The sequence below is a fragment of the Rhamphochromis longiceps genome, linkage group LG15, assembly GCF_057381845.1.
Source record: "Rhamphochromis longiceps isolate RC_006_pf linkage group LG15, R_longiceps_female_GT1.1, whole genome shotgun sequence".
Taxonomy (NCBI): domain Eukaryota; kingdom Metazoa; phylum Chordata; class Actinopteri; order Cichliformes; family Cichlidae; genus Rhamphochromis; species Rhamphochromis longiceps.
Window position 1 is genome coordinate 43,373,933 of NC_140571.1, and position 15,320 is coordinate 43,389,252.

The window sequence follows — 15,320 nt, forward strand, 5'->3', positions numbered from 1 at the left end:
CAGCTGCTGTCAGAGGTGCAATAATATTGGTTTTGCATGCATTAGCCTTAGTCAGCAGGACTGTCTGCTCAGAGATAATGAATGAAGGATACCTGTAAAGGTAAGCGGGAAGCCTAAAACAGGTCAGGCCTCTGATGACAGCCAAATATGGCTGCACTGAACAGCAGGCTCAGCAGATCGAGCACCAAGAGAAGTCCTTTAAAATTATACCAAAGGCTTTGTTTGGTCAGCCCTTCCAAAATGACACAGGGTAGTGTTTTCACTAGGACGGTGTATTCTGTGTCCCAAATAAAAAAAAATTGTCTTATTTTTTGTTTTAAGAATCTATTTTACAAGTTTGGTAAGTTTCAGAAAAGCAGCATTAAGCCAATAAAATCATTTTTCATCTTTATAAATCTTGATATGAATAAATGGACCAGATTTTTGGTTGTAAGAGCGTTTCTGACTTCTGCTTTTCCTCTAATAACACATCACATTTGACTGCATGGAGATAAGGGTCATTCTCAGGGTCATTCTCAGCTGCAAAAGGGTATGGGGTATTGTTGTCAACCTGCCAGGCGGGGAGGTGGCATGGACACTTTTAAGTTGGGATAAGAAAGAGGCGACGCAGGACTGATACTATAGGAGCATCTACTAGGAGCTGAGGGGTATACAGTGGTGTGAAAAAGTGTTTGTTCCCTTTTCTAGTTTTTTGCATTTGTCACACTTACATATTTCAGATCATCAAACAAATTTGAATATTACACAAAGATAACTCAAGTAAACACAAAACGCAGTTTTTGAATCAAGAAATCTCTTGAATGGTGCCTGTCCGACAAAGTGAAGCAGACTAACAGATCTCAGAAAGCAACACATCATACCACGATCTAAAGAAACCCCTGAGGACCAAAGTCACTGACATCTATCGGCCTGGGAAGGGTTACGAAGCCATTTTAAGGCTTTGAGACTCCAATTAATCATGGAGAGAGCCATTATCCACACTGAACAGGGGTGAACCTTCCCAGGAGTGACCAGCCGACCACAATTACTCCAAATTTAGTCCAGAAGGTAACTAATTCAGATGGTCACAAAAGAACCCAGAACAACATTAAAGAACCACAGGCTTTACATGTCTTAGTCACAGTCAGAGTTTATAATTTACCAATAAAAAAGAGACTTGGCAAAAATGGCCTGCATGGCAGAGTTCAATGAGAAAATCACTGCTGACCAAAAAGGACCTCATCTCACATTTGCCAAAAACATCTGGATGATCCCCAAAACCTTTAGGACTGACAAGACAAAAGTTTAATTTTTTGGAAGGTGTGTGGCTCATTACATCTGGCGTAAAATTAACACAACATTTCACAAAAGGAATATCATAACAATAGTCAAATATGGCGGTGGTGTGATGGTCTGCAGCTGTTTTGCTGCCTCAGGACCTGGAAGACTTCCTGTGCTAAACTGAACCATGTTATTCTGCTGACTGTCCGGCAGTTTGTTTGTGACCTCAAGCTGAAGCGCACTTGGATTCTGCAGCAGGACGATGATCCGAAACACACCAAGTCTACCTCTGAATGGCTTAGCAGAAACATGTATGTGCGACTTGTATGTGGAGTGACGTAGTCAAAGCCCTGACCTGAATCTGACTGAGATGCTGGGGCATGGCCTTGGAAATGCAGTCCATGCTTGAAAACACTCCAGTGTTGCTCAATTACAACAATGAGTTAAGCAAAGATGAGTTAGACAAAATTCCTCCATGGTGCTGTAAAGACTCATTGCCAGGGCAACATCACACGATGTTTCAAAGCGGTGACAGGACCGCACAGGTGAAAGAAGACACTAATATTATGTTCAACTTAAAGGACCAGTTCTAGTCAAAACACTATACATAAGGTTAATATCTGTATCCAGTTATTTACAACTGAGATAGCAGACCATGATTGTTTCTGAGCCTTTACAGTCTATTAATATGTTTTTAATGAGAAAGTAAGCTACTGTGAATTCAAGTTAAGATAACCCTGGTTTGTGCCTATCAGTAGGTGACAGGCCACAGATAAGCACCAATTCCTCTAAAAGATACAGATCTGCAGGGTTTGGAAAACCCAGAAGGTTGATATTGTTGCTGGATATCATATCTGGATTGAGAAAAAAACATTCAGCTCAGAGCACAACAAAAACTATATTTGTAACCCCAAGGTCCACCTCTGCTTCAGAATCAAACCACAGCTAGCAGCCTGCTGGAATCCAGGATGGGAAACACAGATGTAAGCTGAGAACTTACTAAAAGAGCCTTTTCACAATGGAAAAATGTCACATATGGATGATGTGAATAGCTGTTGTTAGCTAGAAGCCCATGTAAGAGCACAAACTGGGGATAAACTGAGCTGCCAAACCTCACAATCTGAAGGTTTCCAATGATAAACATGACAGATGTTTTATAACGAACCAAAACTGCTAAATGGAAAGAAAAAAGACTGAAATAAGTCAAACAATAAAGAATCAAATGAACCAGAGCAATAATGTATGATATCAGTTTTTTGTAAGTGTGTGGTAAGTAAATTAATGTACAGTTCAGTAATAGAGTTTTATTTCAAAAACATTGTCCTGAAATACGTTTTTTTGCATTTGTGATTTGTCTTTAAATAAAACAAAAGAACAAACAAACAAGCAAAAAACGAACAAAGAAAAGAAAAGAAAGCAACAAGGAAAACATAAACATTGAGATGCTGGAGTTGAACATATTACATTAACACTGTTTTTAACTCATTATTGTTTTGGAGACAGTGTATTTTAAAACACTTAAAACTTTGGGAAAACAGTATTTTCCTACCTGAGATTACATTTATCCGCATACTTACAATCTTATTTAAAAGTCATTCTTTGCTGTACTTTTTCTTTAGTTTTTTATATTACATTTTTATTATTATTTTTGTATTATTTATACTTTAAGGTATAATTTTACAGTAAAATAAAGTAGAATAAAATGAACAAAGTAAAATAAAATAAGATTAAATAAAATTATAATCGTACTGGATTTAGAAAAACAAGCAAGGACGCACGCTGCCAATCACGTGACGATAACACCGGTCTCCTCTGACGGTCTAAGATTAACGTTTCCGGTTTATTTTTCACAATAAAGGGCTCTAATTATTTCATGAATTTTGTTCGGCCCCGAATGGTTTTATGTGGTATAAAACAATTGAATATCAATGGTGATTTGTTTTAATTATATTTTAGCTTTACGTCAGAACATTTTCAAGGAACTGTGTTCTATATACATAAAAATTCAAATAATATTTATTTTATTTTGAAAGGTTTGCTTTCCATTTCCGGTCCAGACCGACGGAAATGTAGCTAGCTTAGCGTAGCTCCTCCCTGTCTGTTAGCACGTAGAAAGTTCAGCTGGACGGCTGAACTCGGTCGTTGGCCTCGGAAGTTTAACAGAATGGCTCCACTGAAGTTTTGTGCGAATATTTCGTGGCTGTTCACAGAGCTTCCGGACTTCAGCCAGAGAATATTAGCAGCAGCCGCGGCTGGATTTCAGGCTGTGGAGGCAGCGTGGCTGTACGATTCGGATCTACAGGAGCTTCAGAGAGTCAGAAAGGCCACAGGGGTGGAGGTCGTCCTTATCAACACCCCGCCAGGTAGACACTAGAGGGGGTCGCACCGTTACACGCAGCTGTTCATGTTAACTACCAATGCTGAAGAATGGCGTGGAGAGCAACTTCCTCCCGGGTGGGAGTGCACAACAATAAAAGAAAAAACCCACGACCTTCTTAAAACGATATATATTAATTGTTTTTCTTTTAATGACAAATATTCTTAAATAAGCCAATTTGAAAATTAAAAATACAAATTAAATCCAATACAAAGCCAGTCAGGCCTGTGTCAGGTAGTGCTACTGCTCCACTACTACTGGCATGTTTTACAAAGCCAAAAATACTACATTCGAGCTATTCTAATGTAACTAATGCAGTTTCAGTACAGGGTGAGTACAGGACGATAGCGCTGCATTGTGTTTGTGTCACAGTTTCAGTCTGTTTGAGGATTGTTCCACCCCTAGTCTTACCGCATCCATGCATCATCTGCTTATCCAGTTCAGGGTCACAGTTGGGCTGGAGCCTGTCCCACATGTCATTGAGGGGGAGGCAGGGTGGCCTTATAGTTGTGGCTCTCTGGCGAAACGTGTTAATGTTTCCTCTCAGCTGACTGAGAGGTGGTTAATAAAGGGAGAAACTGATCATTTAAAATAAATAAATAAAATCTGATTGAAGTGTAGACTTTAAGCTATAATTCAAGGGGTTAACAAAAGTATTGCATTTATTGTCTTCTTTCGATATGCTGGAGCAGCGGCTCTACTCCACACTATGCCTCCAGTCATCTGAGCTCTCACCCTTTCTCTAAGAATGAACCCAGCCACCATACTGTCATTTCAACTGCATGAGTTTGCGACCTTTTGGTCATTACCCAAATTCCATGAGAGTTGGGACGTAGATGGACTGTCTCAGTCTTTCAACTTGGTGCTCTCGTCACCTTGACAATTCAATACAATACCTGCAATACTGCTGATGTTGCACCAATCTGCTGGTCCAATAAGATTTCAAAATGCTTGAACTCTCTTGCTTGAGGCAGCGTCTCTTCTCCAACACAGTGGGAGACTTCCACTGTTTTTGTGGCCTCAGACTTGTAGGACTCAGACTCTGACTCCGAGGTGCTGACTCTCCTGCATGTTGTAAGGAGCTAGTTGAGGTGACTTGGGCACTGGTTAAGATGTCTCCCAGGCACCTCCCTTTGGAGGTCTGGGAATCCCCCCCCCCCCCCCCCCCCCGGAGGGAAAATGTGACTGGGGAGAAGGATGTATGGAATACCCTGCTGCCAGAGGTGTCCAAATTTGAATGAGGGGAACATAATGGATGGATGCAATTGCATTAACTTGTTTTTTTATGCATAGTCCCAATTTGGTCAAAAGAGCAAATCTGAGATATGAACATGTGTGCATTTCAATTCTGAGCTGCCCTTTGCTGTCTCTTGAAAAGCAAAGTGGGCCAAAAACAAACGAGAGAAAAGCCGATCAGCTGATCATTGATCAGTTTCATGATTGAAGTAGCAGCAGGAGAGGGAGGGGGAGGCAGTCGCTCCATATATCGGTTGTTAAGCTTAACGCTGGAATGCTTTACAAACACTCAGAGATGGACTTACACACTTGCTTTACTTCTCTGGGATCACTTCCTCGGAGATGAAATGCTGGTTTGGTAGCGAGACTCAACCAGACCGCCGACAGGTCTCGCACCACAGCCGCTCTATCACGTGACCACACTGCTCCGACGTGCTACGGTTATGAGCAGAGTTAGGCCATGTGGCAAGTTTTGTGAGGTGCTCTTGTGATATTTAATGGATCGGATTACATTTTTTATTTCTCTCCGATATCCGATCCAGTAATTTAGGTCAGTATCAGACCGACACGTAATATCGGATCGGTCCATCTCTAGTGTAAACACAGTATATTGATTAGAACAAGGATATGTTGGGTAGGAATCTGCCAGCATAGACAAACAGTTTTCCCTATTTTCACAGCTCTGACAGTTTGTGAATAGTTTTGGTTTTGAAGTCCTCATTTCTTCCTCAGGGTTTTATTAAAAGTAACTGTCGTTCAAGATTATTAATCACCCAGAGCAACAAGATCATCAGTTTCACTTACGGAGGCAGAGCAATGAAGACGCATCATAAACACTAACAATGATGTCACCCACTACAGCAGGCATTCAACACACAGAAATTAAGCTTAAGAGTGGTGTGTGTGTGTGTGTGTGTGTGTGTGTGTGTGTGTGTGTGTGTGTGTGTTGCAGGAGATATAAAGGCAGGTGATCTCGGTCTTGGAGCAGTTCCTGGAAGAGAAGCAGAGTTCAGAGAGGGACTGGATCTAAGTGTGAAGTATGCCAGAGCTTTGGACTGTAAGAGGTAAATTGAAATCCATTTTTTATCCCCTAACCTCCAACCTGAGAAACAAAGAAATTGCATATATTATTAACAAGCGTGTAGTCATACGAACACTTGCATTTGTCTTGTGCTGTGTAATAGGGCTGCATTGATTCTTCAAGTAATCAGAATAATTACAAAAGGGAAACCAAGAAGTAATGCAGTCTTATATGAAAGACATTTCATATCCACATACTCGCATACACAGAGGGCCTCCAACACTAAAGAGACGTCCCATACAGGGACGCGGACCCTAACCACGGGTCTCAGCCCGTGAAGCCCTTTCAAAGAAACGCATAGCAAGGGGAGGTGCACTTGCTCTCACCCTGTCTGCTGCTTAATAAGCCTCAATTGTAGAAAAAAAAATGCTTTTATCCAGCAGCTCCTGCAGGAATGTCGAAATGGATAACTGGGATGGTCCTGGCACCATTCCTCAAAGGCTGCCCATTTGTAAGCATATGAGGCTCCTGATTGCTGCTACCATGCTTGGGGGCAGACCCTTAGCTGTCAAATTGAACCTGTCATCATGATGAACTGAGGACATGCGGGGCCGATGTGCTCTCTCTAGAACTGGAGATACCCCTCCCTGCCTGTTTATATAAGAGACCATCCTGACTTGGATATTCTGGCTCCTCAGAATCAGACGAAAATGCTTGAGAGCTGAGAACACTGCTAGTAAGTGATCGATGTGCAGCCTGTGCTGTGGTCCAGATCCCTCTCACTGATGCGCCATCACACAGAGCTCCCCACCCCATCAGAGAAGCAGTGGTGGATACCACGTTGTGAAACAACACTGCCAGTCGGAGAGCCCTGGTGCAGCAGCCAGGGCTCCCTCCAGGGACAGAGAGCTAACATGCAAGCTGTGGTTACCGTCAGCATCCTCCAGCAAAAGCTATGTCGTCACCTCCTCTGTTTAGCAAGTTACGAGAGCCCAGTGGTCCAGATAAGATGCAAACACCCATCTCTCTGAGGGGTGCTAACGCTGCCAGTGTGTTCATGGGGAAATGCATCACCTGCCTGGCCTGGCTCACTCGCTTGCAGGCTGAGCATTTGAATAAGCATTTTTCATTGATTGTAACACAGGACCGTGTACATTAATACAGTTTGTTGGAGACACCTTGGTGGGGCACAGCAATGAAACACAGCAGGAACACTTGATTTGGTCACCTGAAAATTCAATATACCCAAACTTGGAGTTACAACCTGAGAAATTTCGTGTGCAGGGGGTTTGTGCTTCGTAGACGGTGGTAGAAAAGTGCAGTGTTGTCTGGGGCCGACAACCTAAACACAACTTAAGTGGTGCCTCTTGGACAGCAACAGAGAGGGAAAAGCAGCATTTCCCTGCCGCTGGACCCATTCTCCACTCGGTCCCAGAGATAGGAGGGCTGAGGCTTGTTGGGCCCGAGGGTTTGCTGGTGTGGAAGTCGATACGGAGGCTGTGCGCTCGCTGCAAGGTCACCCGCAGCAGCCGTGGGCGCCGCTCTCTCGCAGGTCGGCAGAGGAGTGGCAGGCCTGTGAGAGCTAGAGCTGCTTCTTCCTCAGATCAAATCCAGCCTGCATTGCTTCCAGTGATGGTCCGAATAGCCCAGCAGCAGACACTGGTTCGTCAAATACACAGCCTTGTCCCTGTCTGGGAAATCAAAGAGCGTCAGCCACAGGTACCTCTGTGCCACTCCCATCAACACCATCCCTCTGCCAAGGCAGTGCTGCATAGGGTGCAGCACTCCATACCACTACTGCATAGCGGGGCGCACGAAGGATCTAATCAGTGGCGATTATGACCTTGTTAAGGAGAAGTGCCAGCGGGCTGTCTGCAGGAACCAGCAGCCCGAGCACCACCAGGGACATCGCCTGGTACGTCTGGAGCACTGTGACGAAGCGGCAGTGCCTGAGCCCGATGAATCTTGTCCAGCTGCGCGTGCTGAAGCTGCAGTGCGTGAACGGCAGAGTTGTGGGGCAACCGTCACCGTGGTTGTGAGACGGGGGCAGATAAGCAGCCAGGGACAGCTCCAGCTAAGCCAGCCTCCTCAGCACCATCCAGGTCCACAGTGACACAGGTGACAGTATTTTGCTGCATGATGCGGTCAGCTCAGAGACCAAGTCGGGAACATGGGACGCCAGTTTTTGGCCGTCATGGGCTCCGGTGGGAGGATAAGAATTACAACGTGTCCTGAGCTGGCAGAGGAGAGGGTCCGTGCACGGGAAAAAGAGACACGTCGTTGTGGCCGGCCGACGCAGTAGCGGCGCACTGCGATAGGCTCTCCTGCTCATCCCTCAACAAACCACACGTCCAGCACGTCCTCGTCTCCCTGGGGGGCGCTGGCCACCTGCGTGGTTCCGGCTCATCTCTGGTTAACCCGTCAACATATTCCATGTCGTCAGCTCAGCTAATTGCGGGGACATTGACCACATACTCCTCGTCTTTGGACTCAGAGGTTTGTTCTTCGCAGTGTGTAAACTCTGGCTCCATGTTAGACCATCATCATCTCTGCTGCTGTGGTGTTGTCAGTATTGGCGGGCTTAATAAACTTAATTAACTTAACCTTTTGTTTACTTGCTGCTCCTAAGTTGTATTACCTGTATTGCAGTTCTGTTCTCAGTGGCTCACATTTCCAGAGCCGTGTGTTAAACGAAGCAAAGAATTTGTGTCGAGAATTTTTTACGATGGAATTATTCAAATTACTCGCTGAATGTTTGCAGTCCAACTGCATCTGTTACTGTGTCACTGCTGTTATACTATGATGCTTCTGCTGGCAGCTTGTGACATTAAATTCACACTAACAGGTCGTCTGTCATCACTGACAGTAGTCATCAAAACCAAGGTTTGAATTTCAGGTTTAGTTTGCACCAATAATGCTGCTGTTCCCAGCTGTTCGTAGCTTTTTTCAACAGTATTTTTAAATATTGTAAATATAAAAATGGGACACTATCACCCCCCCTGCTCTCTGGGGTCAGCTGTCTCTCTCAGTGAGCTGTACTGAGTGATGCTGGTTGTTCCAGCAGTGAGTCCAGGCTCAGCACCAAAGCAGACTGTTTTACACAAATTGCTGAACTCGCTCCCGGTGGACTTCAGCTTTGTGTACAAGCTTGCCTTTATTTAGCTGGATCCATTTACATGGTTTAAATTGTTGTATCTGTGCGCTTTCTTTATAACACATTGTGAAGCACTTTGTGTGTTTTGTTCTTGAAAAGTGCAGCATAAATAAAATTAACTTACTTACAGTTGCAAGTCAACCAGGCTCAGACGTTTCTCGGGCCATGATAGTAGAGCAGCTAGAAGAAAGGCACTTTAGTAAGAGGCATGGCTGCCAGCAAGAGCCCAAACACTGTCTGCTGAACACCAGGCAACGTTTATGGCCTAGTAATACCACTCTGTAAATGTAAGTGCTCCTTCACTAAGTAAAACATTGTGCTCTCAGCAGCCGAAACACATTTACTTTAAAACACAAAGACTGCTTTCTCCACATGGTGTCCACTCATTCTGCCAAATGTTATACAAAGTATAAGAAAATCAAAGGTCATTTTCATTGTGCTGGCAGTGACACAACCGCAGCATTACTGGTACATGCTGCGGTTGCTTTGGCAGGTTCAGCCAGCAGGTGATTTACTGGTGGATGTGTTGAATTGTTTTTGCATTTTATTGCACAGCCCTCATTTCCTCGAGAGTTGTTGTCATTTGTCGCTCCGTTATGTTATCGTCTGATTAAGTCACGACACACCAGCTGGTACTTAATGAAAGTAAAGCTCAGCAATAGTTGAACTTAATTTCATTTGATATCTCTTCAGCACCGTGCACAGATGTTCTGGACACAGTCAAAGCAGTTGGTTTGTAACTTCCTGTTGATTTTCTGGTTCATCTTCAAAATTTGCATTGAAGATTTGAAGTTACTGGAAGCTTTCAGTCACAGCTTTGCTGGTTTTTGTGACTTTTTCATAAAATGCATTAACTGCCTGATATCTTTTGGATGTGTTATAATGAAGTTAATCACACTTCTGGCATCTGAGGCTACAGATTTGCCAACATATGCTGTCTTCAGAGGCTGCAGAGATTTAGCGAACAGAAGCAGCTGTGTGCAGCAGACACCAGAGTCCACTGTGGTCGGGACCAAAGTACCACCAGGAAAAGTCAATTCAGTTCATGTAAATAGGCGTGACGTCACAGCAATCAATAACTCCGCCCGTTGGCGTTGTCCCCTGATACAATCGGAGTAATTTACAGGAAATTTCAGCGTAAGGTTCTTGATGACCGCTCTGGGGCGGGCTAAGCCTCTTAATGGTGCTGTCTAATGGTGCGAGATTTTAGAGAGGTCCGCCGAGGTTCGCTGATGCTCCGTAGATGTAAAGCAGAAATTTCTACTTCATGTTGCAGTGCTCTGTTCAGTTTCCAAAGTTTTGTTTTTACCAGTTTTAGTGTTTTACGCGTTTGCAATGACAGCGTGTGTTAAATAAACGAGCAGCTGGATGAATGACTGTGGCTCCACCAGTGTGCGTTTCCTTTTTGTCTTATCCAGTTACGGGAGCGTCGCGTTTCCACTAAAGGTTAAGTGAAGACATTGTGTGTTGATCTGGACTTAAAGCGTACATCATCCCCACTGCTTTGTTCATGTAGAGGATGCTGGCTGACCTGTGACATGGCGTTATGGTTCCAGATCCTCACTGGACATCATTGCGTGTTAGACTGACCACAGTTGCAAACAAGGAGACATGTTGCCAAATGCGAGTCATAAAACAGCCCCTTGTGTCCGAGCGCCCGGCTGTTCCCTGGAACGTGCTGGAAACGTCTCTTTTCAACATCTGTCGGCTCATTTTTCTGTTTTGTTTCCGAGCAGCTGGCAACGTAAATTTGAAAAGCTTGTTTGTCTCTTAATTCTTGTAATTGCCGCCGAGTTATCTCATAATTTGAGCCAGTTTGATTAGATGGTTGATAAACCAAACAAACGCACCTTTTGGAGATCTTTGTGTGTCACTTTTGTTCTCAGGTGTGTAAAGCTGCCCTGCAGGTACAGAGTTGAACAAAGCCATGTTGATTTGGCACAGTGTGTGAAAAATACAAATCCATTTAGCTGCTGGTGTTGCTCGTGCAGACTCATTGTCACATTTCAGCAGAACGCAGGCATTGTTAATGACACCTGCTTTAACCAGACAACGTGTCTGCTGCGAAAAAGGTCGATTCAGACCAATTTGGGACAAGCTCAGCTCCCTTAACTCATTCACTGCCATTGACGTCTATAGCCGTCAATGGCAGTGAATGAGTCAATGGGTTTAACTCATTCACTGCCAATGGCTGGCAGTGAATGAGTTAATAAGTCTGGCACAAAAGCAGTCTTTATAAATGTGTTTTAAAAGCTAGAATAGAGTAATAGATGTTCCTGTGTGCCATCTTTTCTACATTTCCTTTCCAGGATTCACCTGATGGCTGGGAGAGTTCCCGTGGACTCTGACAGAGCGACGGTTGCTAAGGAAATGGAGGCGGTCTTTGTGCAGAACCTGAAATATGCCGCTGATATCCTTTCAAAGGTAAGTGACCTTCTCTGTCCAACATACCACTACTGTCACGGCAGTGCAGTCATAAATCTTTCATGAATGCATTCCCCTTTGGGCATGAAAAAGGATTTAATCCCTGCACTCGAGTAAAGGCAGAGTTTCAGAGTGCACGTGATGAGCACAGCAAAGGTAAATATATGTTTAATTGAGTGGGTTGAGCCTACGTGGAGGCGGTTTGGTGTCGTGGCTGAGAAAGAGGATCTCCACGCTAACAACTGGATCTGTTCCAGTGGTTGAAGCTGTCGCACAGAGATGAGCTAACGTGAGAGTCACTCAGTGCTCTGTAGCCGTTTGCTTCTCCACAAACTTCTGCTTGAGAGCCACGCCCACTGCGACATCAGTCAGTGACTTTCCACCTCAGCTGGCGTCCCTGTCACCGCTTCCCAGCCCTCCACTCTCCGGTGTCAGACACGGCTGCTTTTCAGCAAAATACTCTGAAAACCGCATGTGCATCCACGTGGACGAGCCCCGACACTGACCTGCGACAGCGTTTGAAGCACTTCTGTATCGTTTCTAGCTGCACTGTTGCCAGATATGAACAGAGATGGAGCTGGGTGTAATGGCCTGTGGACAATGATTTTAGGCTATACCACAATAGACAGTTTATATCTTGATATTTCATGCTCAATTTATCCCTTTAATACATACAGTTGCACTCGTGTGGAGCTTCTAGAAGTCATTGCAAAATAGACCTACAATAAAACATAATTGAATCCATTCTAGGGCTGGCACTGGGACACATTGGCTTTTACCAACTGTTTGCTGAAAGTAAGGCCATGATGTGAGGCTGTATATGTGCTCGTATACTGTAATTTAATAGAGACCAAAGCTGGCACACACTAAAACTCCAGTTTTATTCTTGCTGTTTCTCTGCTGAAATCCTGATTCTAGTAGTTGCAGCATTATCTGGTAAAATCAGCGTAAAAGCCAACAGCTGTGATTGTATTTGTTCCTTTGGGGGGGCGGCTGCTATAGTTTTGTGTAAAATGACTCAAAATGATGTGTTTTTGTTGAATTTTTGTTGAAACCTTTTCCACTCTGCACTTACTGAGCAGAGTAAAAGCAAAGATAGAAGCGCCTCTGACAGGACAGCAGGGTCTGTGCTCGGGGGCGATATTCTCGACTCTTCTGTGGACAGTGTGCAGGCTTTTCCCCAAACGTTTGGATTTCTCGGTAACTATTTTTGTCAACAGTCACTACTTTGGACACTTGTAGTACGTTGTGGTGAGCCAGGTCTGGGATGTTAGCTTGGGCAGCAAAATATGAGACGCCCAGAGTTTGAAACTGGCAACTAGTAACCTGAAGGTTGCTGGTTTGAGTCCCTGTTAGGTACTAAAATGTGTATAATGAATGAAAAATATGATTCAAGTTACACCAATCATGCTATCGCTCTCAGGAAGGAATCACTGGACTGATTGAACCGATCAACACCAGGATTACAGACCCCGGGTATTTTCTGGACTCTCCTCATCAGGGTAAGCCCGCCCACTCTAAACACCCTTGAACTGACACCAAGAAACACGTTATGTTTACTTTTGCATATGAATGATCAAAAACCGCTGACCTGACCAAACTATGAGTTCAGCTGGAGCTTCAAGTAAGAGTTGACTGGTTGACTAGAATGATGATAATATCAGGGCTCAGTCCAGGTGTCATACTCGTGACCTTTGACCCTCTGGTTATCATGTTAGATGCGAGTGTATTATATGTCCTTCATGCAGACATGCTAACACTATTTTGCTCCTGCTGCTTTGCTGTGTCTGCCTACGTCTTTTCCTGTTACCTTAGTTACCAGTTTCACTACTTTTGTTCTCCAAAGAGTCATAAAAGTCTCAGACATCAAAATGAATAATGGCAGTGGTTGCACGTGCAACCTGTAGACTTTGGTAAAGTTTTAAAGACTTTCATCAGTTTGTTTTTTCCAAATTAACTCGTGAACGTAATGATGCAAAAGCCTGTTTCCAACAGCAGCAATGAAATCTTCCATCATCGCTGAGCTGGACCAACCAAATGCAGTGGTCTGATTGGTCAGATCGGTTTATTCCGAGCCGAAAAATCGAGCTTGGTTAAAAAGTGAAATTACAGCTGCTGCATTAACAATCGGTCCAAAAACTGCACAGTTTTTATGCATCTGGTGTGTGAAGGCCTTCAGACTGTGTCATTAAAATTAGTCAACAGCTAAAGCGGGAAAATCCCAACCTAAATGTGAGCTGGTATGTTTATTCATCAGTGACCCTGAACCATGAACGGCGCGATGTTGTAATGATGACGTTCAGTATGTCGTCTCATTTCCAGCACATGTAAATGCTTCTTTTTTCTGTCTGCAGCATCTGCAATCCTGGAGAAGGTTGGAAAGCCAAATATGAAACTGCAGATGGTGGGTTCTTTCAAAATGTGTCTAAAGTGGAGACAAATAACGTAACAGCCGTCTACACTGTTTCAGGACATCTTTCACTGGCAAATAATGGATGGAAACCTCACACAAAACATTCAAAAGTATATTCCTGTCATTGGTGAGTATGCAAATGTTCATCTGGTATTAAAAACTCAAATCAGTTATAGCAGTCAAGACCTCAAATCGAATCCTTCTGGGTTAATATCTGCAGAGGCTGCCTGTCTTTCCTTCTCTTCTTTATTAATTTCTGCCGTCACTCACACTTCCTGTCTCTTCTATTCTGAAAGTGCTCGAACTCGTGGGGGTGACGGCGTGGTGGCTTGAGTTAGAGCCAGGAAATGGCCATAATGCACAAAAACTGGATGTGCAGAGGGAACTGACTTACCCTGCTGATGATATGAATCTGCTGTGGATGTGCTTTGCCTTTAAACAGCAGCTACAGAGGAAACGAGGTCAATCAGGTCGTTTGCTTCATCAGCATCAGATACTGACTGTAGGCTGCCGTAAATGACATTTTAAAACTTGAACCTTGTTATCGAGCAGCATGCTTTTTTCTTTCTCAGAGGCAGACTAAAGGTATCTGTGTCTTATCACACAAGTGGCATTAAGGATGTTAATTAAAATCACCTTGCAGACCTCATAATCTTGATATGGACACTGACCTCTGTCTGCACCGGGCAGAAGTCTTTCTGTCTAGTTTAGTTCTGTGTGCAGCGCGACTGAAGTGTTGAAGTAACAAATGCACGGGCTGATTTTCAGCATCACTCTGACACATCATTGCACAGATGAAAGAGTCCTACGTGTTTCTTTCGTGTCTGTATTGAAGGACAAAAGCACTCCCAGGTCCTCCGTGTTACTGGAGGTAATCCTATCCACAGTAGGTATCTGGTCAGGCGCTGACTTCTGCTCTTTATGTTGCCCAACACAAATTTGGGCAGTTTCACACATAAAACCTGGTTTTATGTTTCGTGTGAACACATCACAAGATGATAGGTTGCCACGTTTCTCAGGTCACGTCCAGATTGCTCAGGTTCCCAGCAGAAATGAGCCCGACAGCGCCGGAGAGCTCAGTTACAGCTACCTGTTCGACACACTGGAAAACATCGGCTACCAGGGTTATATCGGGTGTGAGTACAAGCCGCAAGGTGAGTGTTCGTGTGATTTAAGGAATGATTATGAAAAGGACTTAGAAAACAGCCGTAATTAACTCTCTCTTTGCACTGCAGGCTCCACAGACGAGGGTCTCGGCTGGATCAAAGAGTACTGGGCTCACAGAAAGTGCTGAGAGGAGGTGACGGAGCATAAAGCTGCCAGAGCCCGACGGACCTCCACCTGCAGCACGCGGACTTTGCACAGACTCCTGTGTCCTCCTCTCTGAATCTGTTTCCACACTGTAGAAAGAAGTGAATACACGACTTCCTCCTCA

At 44.2% G+C, this 15,320-nt stretch overlaps 1 protein-coding gene across 3 annotated transcripts; it reads left to right on the forward strand.

Annotated features, from left to right (window-relative positions):
- The first annotated feature begins 3,340 nt into the window (after nt 1-3,340).
- hyi (hydroxypyruvate isomerase) lies at nt 3,341-15,320 on the forward strand. Of its 3 annotated transcripts, none has more exons than XM_085383262.1 (8): nt 3,341-3,623; nt 5,826-5,937; nt 11,358-11,472; nt 12,896-12,974; nt 13,827-13,876; nt 13,925-14,012; nt 14,905-15,039; nt 15,121-15,320. In XM_085383262.1, exons 1-8 carry the CDS (start codon nt 3,425-3,427, stop codon nt 15,177-15,179), a joined length of 837 nt encoding a protein of 278 aa, XP_085239388.1. In that variant the 5' UTR covers nt 3,341-3,424; the 3' UTR covers nt 15,180-15,320. The 3 variants fall into 3 exon arrangements, with proteins under 3 accessions (XP_085239388.1, XP_085239389.1, XP_085239390.1); XM_085383263.1 differs by having other exon boundaries at nt 13,943-14,012; XM_085383264.1 differs by having other exon boundaries at nt 13,827-13,846; nt 13,943-14,012.